The sequence below is a fragment of the Copadichromis virginalis genome, linkage group LG7 (assembly GCF_057382275.1).
Source record: "Copadichromis virginalis isolate Kocher_CV1m ecotype Utaka linkage group LG7, C_Virginalis_male_GT1.1, whole genome shotgun sequence".
NCBI lineage: Eukaryota > Metazoa > Chordata > Actinopteri > Cichliformes > Cichlidae > Copadichromis > Copadichromis virginalis.
The window spans coordinates 41,275,883-41,293,548 of NC_140624.1; the positions used below are offsets into that span (position 1 = coordinate 41,275,883).

A 17,666-nucleotide genomic window follows, 5' to 3' on the forward strand; every position below is an offset into this window, starting at 1 on the left:
GTTTTTACAGCTGCAATTGCATCTTTTAGCTTTGAATATTTTCTTTTTCTGTATGCAAAAGTTGTTATCCAGTCCTTACACAGTTTCATTTTGTGTGTGTCTTTTTTTGTTGTCATTGTTGTTGTTTGGACAGGTAACTTGGACAGGTTAGGTGCAACCTTCAAGAGTGTATTTACAGTACACAACTATTTAGAAGATGTATATTAGTTTATTAACAGTGAGAAGAGTAAGTGTTCTGCACACTCACAGTCATTTACAGTAGAACATTTGGGTGCAAAATATGCTTGAAGCATTTGGCCAATCAAAAGAAAAAAAAGTATCCCCAAGGTTTATGCTATGAATAGATTTTTGCTGGTATGTAGTTTTGCATTGTTTGCAAAGAGATGTCCCACCACTTGCCACAATTTACATGAATTTATTCCTGTTGTGTCTAGCTTTAGAGCTGTGGAGTACTATGGATACTGCTGAATTTGAGTTTTACCCTTTTTTTGTCGCTTTAAATATGCTTATTATTCAACTTCTTGGTGTCTAGTATATAACAAAAGCGTAAAACATTTTTGTCGCTTGCACTTAAGGTCAATACCAACTATCTGAATTTTCTTTCTGAAATAAAGTTGAATTAACCTGTCAAGAGTTTTAAATCCTGTAAAACCTTTAAAACCTGTACATTGTAACATATTTATTTATTATTTACTGATTACTATTTATTCTTTTTAAAATTATTTGCCTTATTGAGACATCTGGAAGATTGCCGTAAGCCCTATCGGCTAAGGCGAGGACTAACTACATTGCAATTTTAGCAAATCATTTATTTGGTACCACTTGGGAGGATATTATCAACATAAAACAGGCTTAATGCAAGAATTACACAAGAAACTGCAAATGAGCAATTGAACTCTTTGTGTCTTTTACTTGGAATACAGCTGTCATTAAAAGCTGTAGCTCGGTGGTTCTTTTGGGGATTTTGTTTCTTTTGGTGTGAGCCTTGACAAATTAAAGAATCTGTAGCTTTTGGCAGGTTTTGTTTTGGATATATATTTCAACTGGAGGTAAGAACTGCTTGTTCACACCCCCTGATAGGACTCATGTGATGACAACAGATGTGCTACAGATAATTTGGCAGTTAAAACAGTGTGTTTATAAATCTAGCTGGTTTTAAGCACAAACTAGTCGGCTTGTGTTTAGGGAAAGGTTGTGTTGTCAGTTAACCAAACATTTATTAATTTAAATTTAATTTTAATAGTTATTTTAAGGTTATAATAGGTTACTGTCGTGGTTAAATCACAAAATGCTGACTTTTCATCTGAAACTGAAAGTGAACAGTTGTCTACTGGATCTGAGTACGTTCTTTGCCCTTCATGGTCATAAAAAAGGCCACAAACCAAAATTTGTTGGTCATGTTATAAATTTATTCTATTTATCACAAGTTTTCCTGGAGCTTTAACCCCTTTAGATTTTATCCTCCTCTCGCTGCACATGAGATGAAGGTGAAATTGTTCCAGAAACCTCTCCTCGCCTTCTGCTACTTTCTTTGCCCCATCATAATTACCGTGGCCCTTAGGGGGCTTTGTCACTTGAACATAAATACGTTTATTTTATTCTGGGGCAATTGTAGAAGTGACTCATCCTGCCTCGCACAAGGCCACTGGAAATAAAAGGTAACTATAGGCAATCATAAGCTGATTGCACTAAAGACCTATGGGGTTGATTTTTTTTTATGGGAGAAAATCACCACTGATATTGTCTCTTGAGTCACACAGTCAATTTAACTATTTTAAATTCTTTGACCTCTTCCACTTACCCATGACATTACATCCTTTCGGGAAATTGTTATTGTTTCTTATCTTCTGCACTGTTGTTGAGGGTCAGCTCAATTCCCCTGTAAACTTTTTCCAAGTCCTCTGGACAGAAAGCAAAGCCAAGGATGAGGAGGGAAGTAATCAGGGAGCAAAGTGCTTCACTAAAGCGAAGTCATTCAGTTAATGGGATTTTCCCAGTGTTGTCGGTACAGAAAAGATACCTCGCTATCGATCTCTGTCACTCACCTCTGATGAGTGCTGATCAAAAACCTATTTCAAATCTGCCATCTCTTATTGTATGTCCGGACAGAAGAATGGAGGAGGAGGCGTTAGTGGAGATAAGACAAAAGAAAGGAAAATAATAATTTAAAAAAAAATCAAGGTGCCAAGACAACAAAAGAGCTCTGGTGGGAAAGTAAGCGAAAGAGAAGGGAATAGAGGAGTACTCAAGTTGCAGCTCGGATGCTTTCATCTGTCACATCTTAGATGTTTCAAATCTATTCAAATTGACTGGAGTGCGCTGATTGGCAGCCACTTCACTGGTCCCCAAGATAAATAGAGATGCATTAACAAGAATTAGCCAAAATGCAGAAAGTGTGTGGATAATTAAGTACACCCCAGTGTCAGTTGCTTGTAACCGTTTTATCAGCAATAACTTGAAGTAATTGTTTTCTGTTTGACTTTATTAGTCTCTCATATCATTCTGGAGGGATTCTGGTCTTTTGTTTTTGTGTTTTTGTGTTTTTTACAATGTTGTATCAGGTCATTGTGGTTTGTGGTTTTATTTATGCAAAGCTCTATAAAAGTCCCACCACAGCTTAGGTCTAGACATTGAAAGAGCCATTAAAACATATTGATTCTTTTCTTTTTCAGTCGTTCTGTTGGAGGTTTACTGCTGTTCTTGGGATTATTGTCCTGTTGTGTGACACAATTTAGGTCAAAGCTTTAGCTGTCATACAGATAGTTTCACTTTTGACTATTGAATACTATGATGCATAGAAACGCTCAAGGTCCCCCGCTCCTGTGGCAGGCTAAATCATCACCCCTCCACCAATATATCTGATAGAGTATGGAGTGTTTCTGCTGATATATTATGTTTGGTTTTTACCCAATGTGGTTCTGTGCATCATGATTAAACATCTGACTCTCATCCGTTCCAGAAGTCTTATAGTTGGGAATTTGCTTGGGGTGAATATGCTTGGATGTCCATTACTTTTTTGTTTTGTTTTCAACATTTGAATAATCTTTCTCACTTTAAAATGATGGACTCCAAATTGCTTGGAAATTCCCTCATAACATTTCCCAGATTTATAGGCACTGACAACTGCTTCTTTAGGATCGTTGCTGAGGTGTTTTTCCTGCTTGGCATTGTAATAAAACACACCTGATTGCTCCAGACCAGCAAACTGCTTTTGTAAACACTTCCTAATGATCAGTTAATCAAGTGCATTTGATTAAAGCAGCACCTGACTGTTACTTAACCTCTTAATTCATATGGAAGCAATAAGGGTGTACATAATATTTCACACACGGGCATAATTTTCTCAAATAAATAATGACACGGTGTAATATGTTGTATTATTGTATATCTCAGGTTTATTTGGCTAATTTTAAGACCTGTTATGGACCAGATGTTTTGTTTATTATGTCCTTATACATAAATTTTAGTATATATGTATATATTATATTTTGACTATAGTTGCTGATGAAACTGTTCAGCTACATCAAAATCAATATGCAGCTCACTGATACAGACTATCATAACATGTTGTGATTATGATAGTCTTACTCATTTCCATTACTGCAAAATATAGAGGACTGCAACAAGTATGTAATAAATAATTAGAGGTATATCGTAATGACTCCATCATATTTCAACATTTTTAAAGCACAATGGTGAATGGTTGAGAAAGTGGATCAGTTTTTTGCTAATATTAGACTTTCACTGATCAGTGTTTACCAAAACATATACATGCTCATGGAGGAACAAAAAAATAACTTATGCAAAACAATTGTCCAGGTAGGATTGTATATCAAAGTGCAATATCTAAAGCAGAAAACCCAAAGAGCCTCCAACCTTCATAGCAGCTTTAGGATACTTAATATCTGTGAAGTATCTGGAGTAAACTCTGTTGACCCGATGTACCCTGTATTCAGATGTATTCTGTTTCCCTTCCAGGACTGGCTGAGTAAGTTTGGGTACCTCCCGCCACCTGATCCCGTGACTGGCCAGCTTCAGACCAAGGAGGCCCTGACCAACGCTATCAAAGCCATGCAGAAATTTGGAGGGCTAAGAGAGACTGGAGTGTTGGGTATGATGCTGTGTTTGTTTGAAGCGGCTGTGTGAAATCTGTCACATTTGCTGGATGGAGGCAGCATGCACTGAATAACTAATGACATCCTGTAATGCAATCCAATCAAGAAAACCACAGAATTTTTCATATAGTTGAATCAGCACCTCTCTGATGCAATCAAACTCCTTTCTCTCTCCCTTCTCTCTCTTTCTCTCTCTATTTGTTTTTAGACCAAGCCACCCTGGGCCTAATGAAAACACCCAGATGTTCTCTCCCAGATGTGTCTGAAGCTGAGGGCACAATGGGGCGCAGGAAACGAAGCCTGACTCCTCAGAATAAATGGAATAAGAGACATTTGTCCTGGAGGTAAGGGTCATCAAAATTATTATTATTATAGCAATACAAGGTACTATGCACACATTCATACATAGATGGGTGACCAAGTGTTTAGTATTAGGCTACATTAGGGAAAAAACATTTTCTTCCATCTGTGCATCTTTTGATAGATTACAGGACGCTTCTTGTGATCTAAAGGCTTCTACACTTTAGATTAAATTTAGTTGAAGGCACATTCATTTTGTAAAACATTCTTATTAGAGACCTTGAACCAACATCAAACAAGCCTGTCCTCTCAGAAGATGCACACATATTCCTCAGAATTTGTCATGAGATGTTTCAATTAAAGTGTTTTCTCAGTATTGCACCAAGATACCACAAGTTAATATAAAAATTGTATATACAGACACTAAACTCCACTAAGAGAACATTAAATGGTCTAACCGTGTAGTGCTGCTCTAATTAAATGAGTTTTCCATTGAAAATCTGTCTTATATCTGTCTAACTGTAGTTAGACTTAGTTATGTGGATTTAAATGTGATCAAGAGTCACTGCAAATTAATTAATTAGTTAAAACCACAGAAATTTCAGAACCAAATTGTAGGAAATCCAAACTTACCACGTTATTTGTACTCAGTTGGAACCACTTTTGCCTTCAGAATTGGCCAAATTCTTCATGGTATAGATTAAACAAGGTGCTGGAAATATTCCTAAGGATTTTAGTCCATACTGGCATGATCCATGATGGACATCTCTTGTTCCACCACATCTAAGAGGTGCTCTATTAGATCGTATTCAAAAGGCCTCCAGCGTCACCAGATCTCAAACTCATTGTCATGTTCAAGAAACTGGTATGAGATGATCTGGGCTGTGTGACAGGAAGTAGAGTGGGCGATCTACCAAACATAATGTTGGTGGGTTTTATCCCTGGCTCCTTCAGCCTGCATGTTGAAGTGTCCTTGGCCAAGATAGTGAGTTTCCACCGCTGCATACATCTGAGTGTGAGTGTTTAATTAGGTTAGGTCAGTGGTTCCCAAACTTTTTTTGCTGGGCCCCCCTTTGTTTTACATGAAAAATGTTCGCACCCCCCACCCCCCACTCACTAACACATCCGCCAACCACACACGCCCATATTCTGCTCCATTGCGGTTTATTTCACACCTCAAACATTTAGTAAACAATTATGCAAATACAAGTAATCTGCAATAACTTACAGGTAGAAAGAAAATAAACTACTAACTCTTTTACGCTACATCCACACCTACACGGGTATTTTTGAAAACGCAGCTGTTTCGTCCACACGTAAACAGCGTTTGGAATCACCGAAAACTGCGATTTTTTTTTAAAACTCATTTTTTGCATTTACGTGTGGACGAGGAATACAGAGTTCGTCAGGCAACGTCAAAGGTATGTGCCTTTTTTCACGTCACGCTGTGCTTTTGTTTACATGAGATGAATTGCAGAATGGCAGATAGAGACAAAATACTGTTACTGTTAATCTGGCTGTGTTCAGGTTTTACACGCAGTTACTGTCCCTCCATTTACAAAGGCAGAGGCATCACGGTGTGATTATTTTACGTGTAGTTGTTTGTTTGTTTTCCTGTGTAATAATATTCAACATTGCTATCAATACATTTTTTTAAAAAATGCCTCTCTGTACAAAATGGGTTTAAAAACATAAACAACTGTGGGATACTGTTTGTCCGTGATTTGAAGAGCCAAGGGAAAACCAATTCTGCAGTGGAGACCTACCTCGGCACTTGTGCAGGTGAAACCAAAGGGCAGATATGCTTCACCATATTTTCTAGTCTTTGGCTAGAATGAAATTGGTTTGGAAACCTATTCAGCTATGCTTCATCTCCTGCTTTGCATTTCTGTGGGCGCCCTGTGCTAGCAGTGTCCAAGCGTTTTGTTTTTTTCCTTTTCATACGGTGCCATGGCTCTGCGGCGGGCCCCACACTTTGGGAAGGTCTGGGTTAGGTTAAGTTTAAATACAATGAGTTGCTGCAGTGTGATTTGTTAATTATGTGATAAAGTGGCTGGTCAGTGTATAATTGCTGTTCTTTTTTTTTCAAAATAACAAGGAAACCAAAGTATATTTAGAAATGGAAATGTTAGTAGCCAAAAGTGTATGCTTCAAACTACTCTGAACACTTGATTTCCTAAGTTATGTGCTTACCTCATCATGGTCATCACTTTAGGCATACCAAACCTTTGCACTCCGACTACTCTAGAAATAAGCTCAATAAGTCTCCCTTTAACTGTTGCTAAATTCAGGCGTTCCCTGTGTTGTCATGAATTATGAGGTTTTATAAAGTATTGTATTTAGGTAAACAGGAAACTGAAAATTGTTTGAAGATGCCATCCAACAAGAGTGGATAATGCCCTAGGTGTGCTTTAAAAAAAAATTCTGTAGTTTAAATTGTGATGCTTTTTTGTGTTGAGTCCAAAAGGTATTGAAGTGGTTTCTAATAATGTTTTGAAACATAATGAACCTGATCAATGTAGCCTTTAGATTTTTTTTTTAATGTTGTAAATAAGAGCAAATCTTAAGTCAAAAACCCTATGAGTGACTTTCACTGAATTACTAGCTGCAGTGGAACCTTACTTGGATGGCTATAGATGGGAGAAGTGATGAGCTATGCTGGTTTCAGTCAACAGAAATACTTCAAATGCTTTGAGGATAACAGTAACCATTGACCTGCTGTCATGGTCCTGTGTCTTTGACTCAGTGTTGAGTTTGGACTTTCAATGTCTGTTACTTAACATTTTCAGTTAGACTCTTATTTTGTTAATTAGTTTTAGTTATGTGGGTTATGTTCACAGTTTGTATTTCGTTTCTTGTTTTATTTGTTTCCCCCAAATCTTTCTTTCTGTGTTAGGTGTTTCTTTGTCTTATTACATCCTCTTTTATTTTGGTAACCGTGTGTTGTGTACACCAAATGTTTCTGTTTTGCTTCTCCCGTCTTGTTTTTTGGGATTAGTTTCAGCTGTGTATCATTACCGTGGTGTGACCCATGTGATTCCATTTGGAGCCTGATTTTGCCTTTGTTCTTTGTTATGTTGTATTGTTGTCTGGATGTGTGTGTTCTGTTGGTAGGTTTTTGCTATCTTTAGCCTCAGTAAAGGGTTGCTTTTTGTTCACTTTAAGTTCATCTTCAAGTCTGCATTGTGGGTCCCAAATCAATGCAATACAATTCATAACACCTCCCATCAGAGTCTTGCTAGGGTTCTTGCAAGCCACCCAATAAATAAACAATAACCCTAGAACTGGTAAAGAAAGCAAAGAGGAGAGTATTTCTTTAGGCTGCCTTTGAATAAAGTTGGTCTGGTCATCCGTGACCATGTGAGGAACCAGAGAATACTGTTAGACCGTGTAGGAGGAAGCAGTGAAACATATGGTTGGTCTGTGATTTACCCACACTATCAGCGTTCATTCAACATTGAGCTGCCATAATCTCTTGTGTGGGAAAGTGTGTGTGCATAATATGAAATACACACATGAAATTTGAAACACGGAAAGCCAGCACACAAGCATAGACAAAATACAAAATATGCACATACTCACAGGTGTATGTGCATGTCTCTCTCCTGGTGGGCTTTAACTGTCTTTTTCTTCTTTTTGCCTCTTCTTTGCACCTCTGTCAATCAAACATCAGCTCACTCTACTCAGAAATAAGAGCCTCGACTTCAGCCCATAAAACACCTTTGTATTCACAGCAGTCAGTGCAGATCCAGAGAGATTTTAAGGTGCAGATTTTTAGTAATTTATCATAACAAAGTATTGAAATTCTGCATAAACTGCCCTCTATTGGGTGTTTTCGGTTGAAGCTGTAATGCTTGCACAGAAATATCCTGTCTGCTTGGTTTAGAAAATTGTTGGGTTTTTTTATCACATTATTTGTTGTACCTCTGCTTTATTAGATTTCATGAGTGAATAACAGAATGTGTGGCTATCAGCTAATGGGTTGGATGTAATGTGACAGTCATATAAAATGTTTATTTGCCAAGAAGAACAGAAGAAATAAGAAAGAATAATATTTATATATCTGAAATTTACATGTTGCAGCATGCAGTGTTAATTTGAATTATTTCATCATGCAGTGAGAATGTCACTGTGTATGGGCGAAATCTTTATTGATGTTACATTAATCTGAGCAGAGCAAACAACAAAATGCTAACCACACAGATGACTAAAAATAAAGAGGATTAATATACACATTGCTCACAAGAAGTCAAAATAACCTAGAAGAAGAACATCGTGTTTTTGGCAAAGTGGTTCTTCTTACATATTCCATTTCAATAAAGCAAGAAGAAAGTAAAGGTGAAGATATCTGAAGGGAAAATATAAATAAATAAAAAACCTGATCATTAAATAAAACATACAGCTTTGGAGTCTAAGGGACTTCAAACAATGAGTTGAAACAAAACAGTACAATTATAAAATAAAAGTGATAATATTACATAATATTTTATAAAATTCCTTTGGCTTACCTCAGTAACTCAAAATGTTATGGTCCATTGTACAGCTACCTCAGGAGAAAGCTTAAATTAGCCTGTACCCACACCAGTCACGGCTATACCCCCCTCACCACTGACCCGCTGGCCTGTGCTCGCACTGCACTTAGTAATCAGCAGGATCAATTTGTCCCCGCAGCTCAGCTCCTCTCTCATACTCGCATTTTGGGGTTTATTTTATGAAGCACTGGTCCATCTCACATATTTGGCATTAACAATAGCCAGTACTGTGGTGTATGGATGAAGTGGTGTCACTTCACGGCAAGAAGGTCCTAGATTTGAATCCAGTCTGCAGCCTTTCTTTGTGGAGTTTGGAATATGGGAGGAAGTGGGGACACAGGGGAGAATATGCAAAGGCATGCAGGGGATTAAGTTTACTGTAATTGTGTGTATGGCTGCTTCTACCTGTGACAATCTATAACCTTGGCAAAGTGTACCATGACAGCTGGGATGGGCTCCAGTCGCCCCCTCAATTATATAAGTAGAATAAAATGGATGGATGGTCTTGATAAAGAGATTTTTACCCAGGCAGTTGTAGATTAGGGTTCAGTAGTGGTCAGGAAACAGTTCACTTAACACCAGGAGACAGCACCCAGCGATCACAGTACTCAAACGAACCCTCTTGACGGGTCCAAAGCTGTCACACACTGAACAGATAGGCTGGGGTGTGTACCTCCTTAAGCCACAAATAACTTTGTTGCTGATGACTGGTCGTAATTGGGCATTCCGTGATCTAGTTACCTAGGTAACCTTCTAATTTATTTACAACCAGGTTATATGTTAGTCAACAGTATCCTTCCCAGGATATGGGATCCTTATTCTTTAGTCACTCAATGCTGATTCTGTTTTTTTTTCCTCTCTCTCTCTTTTTTAAAGAGTCTCTAGTCGCCACATTGCTGTGAATTTTTTTCCTGCGTGGATATAGCTTTTTTTGTTTAATTAAATTAAAAGTGATTCACAATATAGTAAAGTTTGCCATATTTAATGCACAGTTACCGTACTTGCATTAAGACTGTAATGGTTCAGTTTTGTCTTTGTCATACAATATGCAAAAGCAAGAAATAACTGCTTGTAATAGCAACAGAACATCAATAAATAAATATTATTATTATTATTGTTATTATTGATATTGCTGATATACAAACAGTAAAAATCACCATACAGAAAGAAATGGTTTTGATAAATGGTTATAGCTTTTAAGTTCCACGACTGAGATATGTCCAGGAGTTTCATGTTCTGCAAAATCATAAGCTTGGTTAACAATGATTGTGCAGTATCTGTTTCTACTGAAGACTATATTAATATTAATCACATCCTTTCAAGTTTTAACGAAGGAATCACGGTTAATGCTTAAACAGAACTTTGGTTTTTCTACTGGTGTTCATAGACATACACGTTCATTATATGCAGCATTTCATTTGTGACTCTTTCGGGGTCCCTCATCAAGCTAAGGTCTTCACCGTTATATATGGACTCTTTAATTAAAACGTCACATTAAGTTACAGTGAGAAGCAGAGACTCGCCCACTCGCTCCTGATTTAGCTCACCTCAGCACATTGACGGCATCTGATTGACTGGCACTTCACAGTCTCCCCTGCTTGTTCACACACATCATTCACATCATTATGTTCTGGAAATGTGCTAGGAGTAGGTGATGAGAGGTGGGTGTCAGATACTTCATGCAAAGGAATAAAGATAAGGGGCTAGGCTATTTATTTTAGCCTCTTAGAATTAAAGAATGCATTTTTCCACAATAGAAATGAGTAAGTGATTTTGGCTATGTGTTTTTTTTTCCTTTGAGAGCCTCTTTGCTAAGCGTGAGCCCTTAATCCCAATTTAACTCCTGCTTACCTCTTTCCTTTTTCTGTTGCACACACGGCGACACACCATGCTTCACTCAACCCAAGTATGTTATAGACATCAACGGCCTAGTTGTGTAACAGCTCACTGTTAGCTCATTACCTCATATTGTTAGCCCATTATCACAGCAGACAGCCAGGCAGTCATTAGCAGTCCCACTGATAACTCAAACAGATAGGTGTAGCAAGCTGAGCAGAGCTAAGAAAAAAACAAAAAACTAAATGGGGAGGATGATGAGAATAACAAAGAAGAGAAGAGGCAAACATGAAGAGCAAGATTGCATTTTTTCCCCCTCTACATTCATTAAATCATGGAGCTAGATTTTATTGGATTGCAAAGTCACCAACTCCCATCCATCTCTTTAGACTTGCACTATCATCTTTCTAATCAAGTAAATGAACAGAGTACAAGAACGAGCGGCGTAGGAGCCCAAACACAGCCTTAATGACCACAAAAATGAATGTAGGTCCACAATGGCATCATTCTCTTTACGTATTGCGATGTATCATCATTATATTTATGTCCTCTTGGGGTACAGCCATACTAATTTGTTTTAGTTTTAAAATGTGTAACTTTTTATACATTTACGCCTAGCATCCAAATAAAGACTTTTAGAAACAGTGCTGATCTAGTGAAAATGCTGACACCCACATTCACTTTTCCTTAATGGGTCTCATAGCTAAAATACACTAATTATTCTCACATACTTTTACTGATTTTCCTCTTCCTTCGGGGTGATCAGTTTCCCATTCCTAGCCTTCCTCTGCCAGTAGATAATCTCACCCTATTTGCTTTGCTATGACTCCTAACCTACGTTTTCCATGATGCCAAATCAAGCAAACCAACATCTGGTCAACCAGTCATCTGCTTTCTTGCACCAGCATACCCAGTGCATGTGAATGATCTTGTGATCTTTTCAGAGACAGAGATTATTCCTGACATTGTGCTAAAACACTAGTCTGGACAGAGCTTGTTTGATTCTTAGAGCTGTGTTTTTAAAAGATAGATACAAGATAAAGATGTGGTTGGATTTCAGCTTCGAAATATTAAAGAAAAGGACAGGATTTGCTTTCACTAACATTACAAGCATTGAAAAGCTCCATATTTTTAGGACACCATGCTGTTGAATTCCTCCTCATCTAAATATAACTACCTCGGACACCCTTCACAACTCAGCCAGCAGTAAATCTTTATTTCTTTTAATAAATGGAACCAGAAGAAGAAAAAAAAAGAAATCTGCACATATAATGCTACTGTTCATCGGCAGTACTCATCATGAGAATGGAAAAAAAACAAAAGAGATTCCAAACAGTGGTGGCACTGGAGGAAAGTGACAAAGATGCGAGAAATATGTGCAAACTTAATTCCATTCTACATATTAAGACCCCAGTAGCACAGGTTTGGAGTAGGTCAGTAGGTCACCAACTAATAACCAGTGGTTGCTAGGGAAAAATGTTTATTTCCTGACTGGTTGTCAGTGGTTACTGGAGATTGCTGGCAGTCACTGTGAAATCGATTGCAGACTCGCAGACCTAGAGACTGGTCACTGACCTCCTAGAAGCGGTTGGTTGCTAGAAACTATATATAAACTAAACTATAAAAACTAAGATAAGATAAGATAAGATAAGATAGTTTTTATAGTTTAGTTTATATATATATATATATAACTATGTATAAATTATCAGAAAATTATTAAAACATGACATGCAATCTGTTAGGTGGGAGTTTAAGGCTCTTTAAACTTCTTAAGCAATTTTAAGCATCCTTAAAGATCTCTGAACTCATCGCATGATGATCCAAGACCGTTCTCTCTTCCCACACAGATCACCCATACCACAATTCACGGATAGTCTGTATGAGACGAGAAGACATATAAATTAAATCTCAATTTAAAACAAAGTTTTTTGGGAGGGGGGTTTGTACATGGTGTTTGCACAAACACAGGTTTACTCTGCTGGACGGAATGAATGCCATCAGTAATAAACTGTCTTCTCAGCCCAGGCAGAATGCACCTTGCATTGGTCTTATATATACATATATGAGAAATGCCTATACTGTAGAGCAAACGTGCCTCCCAGAACAAATGAATCAATAAAATTCTATTTCTATTGCACCTGTCATACGGGTTAGCACAGTTCAAAGGGCTTCACTGATGAATGGTCACAGGACACAAGACGCACAAACCAAAGAATGAAATAAAAAATAAATTGAAAAGATAAACATGGAAATGACAAAGAATAAAAACAGGATTAAAAGCATCAGTAATAATGATGATTATAGAAAAGAGCTTGATCGAATCTAGACTAAAAGCTGGTTAAAAGAGACTGAAAGAAATCACAACACTGAAAGCTATAACCTGCCATAATTCTGGCACTGCGAAGTTCTCTGAAATTGTTTCCCTCTCCTGGCATTTGAGGCCACTAACCTGTGAAATTGCTTGGTAGATCCTTAAGAATAACTATAACACCGTTATCCTATTAGGGACTGAGATTTCACATCAGCATCGTAGAGTCGGTGACTGCAACAAACAGGAAAGAAAGAGAATGAGAAAAGAGGGAGATGCAGACTGAAAGGGGGAGAGACCGATATATTTGGAAGAGGGTAGACTCACGCAGAGCCTTTTAATTTAGTGACTTTCATCTTCAGCCTAAATGACATGGTGTGTGTGTGTGTGTGTGTGTGTGTGTGTGTGTGTGTGTGTGTGTGTGTGTGTGTGTGTGTGTGTGTGTGTGTGTGTGTGTGTGTGTAAGAGATATATATCTAAGAATTTTTTGGTTTAATACACAGTCTGAGTCTGTCTGTGGAATATTTTCCCGTTTTTGTGAGTCTGTGTCTCAGTGTTTGAGCCACATTATACATGTGTGCATCTAAAATGCATATGAATCACCATCTGCTATATGAGCTTTCAATTTGCAGGGTAATCAGCTTATGTCTACGGAGGGTAGTGGAGCACAGGAGGTGAATATTAGGTGTGTGTGCCTGTGTGTTTGCGTGCACATGTACTTTTTAGCATCACTTTTGATGTCAGCTCATGTCTCTGTGGAGCAGCAAAACCACAGGAGGTAAAAGCCTGCTGAGAGGCTGAAGGCGGGGGACAGCAAAAGAGCGTTAGAGGTTTCTTCATGTTTTTCTCTCCCTCACTCTGCATTTTGCCATCGCGCTCCACTTTCCTCCCTGCCTGTCCTCAACTGAATCATCACTCTGTGTTTTTGCCTGCAAAGGTCTTTAAGAAATATGCGGAAATTAAAAGTCAAACAGGTGAAATGTAATAAGAGTGTGTGTGTAGGTGTGTGTGTGTGTGTGTGCCCGCGCGCGCGCCTGCCTGTATCAGTTTGGGTTAACACACACAGCATGGACACAGATACACACCTCCCTGCACAAAGTCTAGTTTGCTCTTACTTATTTGTCAAATGGAGGTCCAAATTATGCCATGAAATTAACCTAGTCATGAAAATTAACTCAACTTAATCAGCCTTCTGTCCATCCAACAAATTTCAAAGCCTTAATCAGGTATTCCTAATTCGTTGCAATAAGCACAATGTGCTCCTTCTGGTCCCAATTCCTTTATCTTCTTCCACCACCTTAGAGACTTAAAAGTCCACAGTCCAGTAATCCGGAAACTTCCAATAACCTGTGGCTTATGTTGAATTATCAAAAAGGAGGAGGTGTGATCAAAAGGTTCAGGAAATCAGCCTCTAAAAATCAAAAACCTAACCTGATTTTCCATCCATTTTTGGTTTTTTAATATCTCTTTTTTTTTTTTTTCGTCCACCCTTGTAAATGGCCTGTATGTGTATAGCGCTTTTACTAGTCCCTAAGGACCCCAAAGCGCTTCACACATCCAGTCATCCACGCACTGGCAATGGCAAGCTGCATTGTAGCCACAGCCACCCTAGGGCACACTGACAGAGGCAAGGCTGCCGGACACTGGCGCCACCGGGCACGTTCTCCTCTCTCTTGGGCCAGTTTGGTGGGGAAAAATTATTTTGACAATTACTTTATTTTCTTCACAATTTCAATTCTTCTAGCAGTGCAACCCCTGCATCACAGTCGATCAGATGGGTTCTACCAATGAATCAGAGATATTAAGAGGAAAACATTGTTTTAAGGTCCCAGTATGATCTGTGTAATATTGCATAACAACTTTTAATGGCATGTTTTTGGAGCATCAGTGCTGCTGATATGCCCGCACAATGCTTCTAATCCCGATAAAAAGAGGCCATGAGTAAAGGGACAGTCTTTACAGAATTAAGTCATTTCATAAGTCAGCCTAATTTTAGCCTATTAAGACAAATTACCTATATTGTGCAGCACAAATAAACTGTGAACTATTATGATAGAAACTGTTAAAAAAAATTAAATACATTTCTCTACCATGAGAAAATGACATGGGCCAGTCTTTGGCCATGAATCTCCCAGGTTACCAAGTTAAAAAGAGGCAGTACCTGGCCCCTGCTTTTGTCCACCTTATTTTTAATTTACTGCTAGTGGACAAAGTCCAAAAAAAGAAATTTAAGTTACTGTATGTGCTGATGTCCGTAAAAAAAAACTTTAAAAAAAACTCCTGCATTTTCAATGTGCTTTGTGCAGGCACGCAATGGCAGGATGGAAAGCAGTTGTAGTTGTTTCTGCTGAATGTTCTCCCTCAGACGCCTCAGGTTGCTACGTGAGAACGCGTTGACAGTCTCTCCCTGTGGCCAGCAATTCACAGTGCGCAACCGATGAGCACCTTCCTAGTCTCCACATTTGACACACTGCCTTCTGGCTTGGAAACTATGGACTCTTCAATAGAAAATTGCTGCAAACTGCTCGATTTTAGCCACAGACCAGCTGTCATCACTGAAGATGGTCCTCCACGTGAAATCTTAGCCAGTTGATACAGAAGTTGCTGTTAATGCACATACTTGTAGTGAAATTGCGGGGCGTGCAATGTGGGTGGTCAGAGCGGCGCTTGCAGAGGATACTGCATGTCTGGATGTACAAAAGTATTTTTGTAAAATAGAGATTTTCCACTTAATTTTGAAGAGCTGTCAAGCTGTCAATAGGTGGCAATATAACCTAACTGGAATTTGCCAATCAGACACAATAACAAACAATACATGGAACTAAAGAGTTGTTACATACGTACTGTCTGTGAAGGTTCTCAGTCATCCAGGTCATCGTAGTCAAAGGAGCTTGCAAAGAAAAGCGTCTGGACTTCTTTAAGTTGCTTGAAGACGTTTCACCTCTCATCCGAGAAGCTTCTTCAGTTCTAAGGTCAAATGGTGGAGAGTCCCAGATATAAACCTAGTGGGAGTATCCCCCCACAGAGGGACAAAAGGACCCCCTGATGATCCTCTAATCGCCTGAGCCAAGGTGGGAAACTGGGCGTGGGTCCCAATCAGCCAGAGTTTCGGGTGTGTTCATTGTGAAACCTGGCCCCACCTTATCATGCGAATTCCTGAGGTCAGATGGCCCAGGATGTGAGTGGGCGTTAAGGCGTCTGGGACGGGATCTCAAAACTGGATTATAGATGGCAGAGAGTTGGTGTCGTAAACCCCCGCCTCTGTTCAAAGATGGTCGCTCACAGTGGACATAGATGGCTTCTTTCACTCCTCTTTCAAACCATCTGTCCTCTCTGTCCAAAATGTGAACATACGTACTCTAATCTAACGTTGTACAAAGAAAAACAACAAATGGCGCAGCACAAACTACATCTGGAAGATGGCAGCTAGTACAGCTGATAAGAAAGCCAGAGTTGGATATGTATTTTGCATTTGAGGTGGGGGTAACTAGGGTGTGAAAATTGATTTGCAAAAGGCAATGTACAAATGATGTTACTGCGTTTCTTGGACTAACTGAGAAAAATATTCCAATTTAGTGAAGCACTTAGAAGACCACCATCCAGATGTGTTTAAAGAATTCAAGTTGACTAAGTATCCGTTCTCAGAAACAACATTCAAAATATTTTCCTTCTCACGTTATCCTCCAATGTTTGCTACAGCTGGCACTGCCGTTGTGAAATCAACATTTTAACCATTGGATAAAATGTTTCCAGTCATAATCATTAAAATTTCACTCTGTCTTTTCAACTAAATATAATGTTAACAACTATAGTAATTGTCTTGCCATCATGTCAATGAGTTTTTAATAAAGGAGTTTATGTTTGAGTACATGGGATGATCATTTTGTTTTGGTATTGAATTGGATATGAAGAACCATGTAAGTCTACTGTGTACTGTGACCAGCTACTAAATGTCTGGCAGCATGACATCTGTAGTATGAACATGCCAGGGAAGATTACCTTATTTAAATTTGGTTCATTGATTATCATCATTATTCTCTGAATGCTTTGAGGAACTAGCCAGTTCCTCAAAGGGAAATAATTTAAAAATGGGTTTAATTTTGCAGGGTGTGGGGCCAGTTGTGGAGCTTGCGTCTGCTCTGTGCAGAACTCGCATTTCACCATCAGTTCTCAGTTAATGTAAATGTCATTTTTGCAAGATTACAAAGACATTAACATGAACCATTTTTTTCTTAAATATTTCCATTTATCAGTGACGACTTCATTATTTTGTGCTAAGTTGGTGTAACTGCCAGCTAAAGAAAAGAAACATCCTCAAACCTCTAATTTTCTACTCCTCAGTTCACACCCATGTATCGCCGGCATTAAGAGGATAGTATCTAATCTGCTTCCTCCCTTTCGCTCTCTTTCATGCACGCTCCCTCTCTCGTGCACCTCCGTGCTGCCTTGCAAGCCTGCAACAGAAGCAGCTTTTAAAAAGCTTTTGTAGTGAGGAACATTTTTTGGTGGATGAGGAAAGGAGACATCTCTGTCAGAGATGGAAATGTGTCTATGTGATCACTGATCCCTCTGAGT

The 17,666-nt window shown here is 38.6% G+C and overlaps 1 protein-coding gene across 1 annotated transcript in view; it reads left to right on the forward strand.

Moving 5' to 3' along the window:
- The window catches only part of LOC146705648 (matrix metalloproteinase-17-like), a 96,248-nt gene that overhangs the window by 36,830 nt on the left and 41,752 nt on the right, over nucleotides 1-17,666 (forward strand). The window contains exons 2-3 of the mRNA XM_085463396.1: nucleotides 3,979-4,111; nucleotides 4,324-4,459. Coding sequence (XP_085319522.1) covers nucleotides 3,979-4,111; nucleotides 4,324-4,459 — 269 coding nt within the window. The remainder of the gene's footprint in view (nucleotides 1-3,978; nucleotides 4,112-4,323; nucleotides 4,460-17,666) is intronic.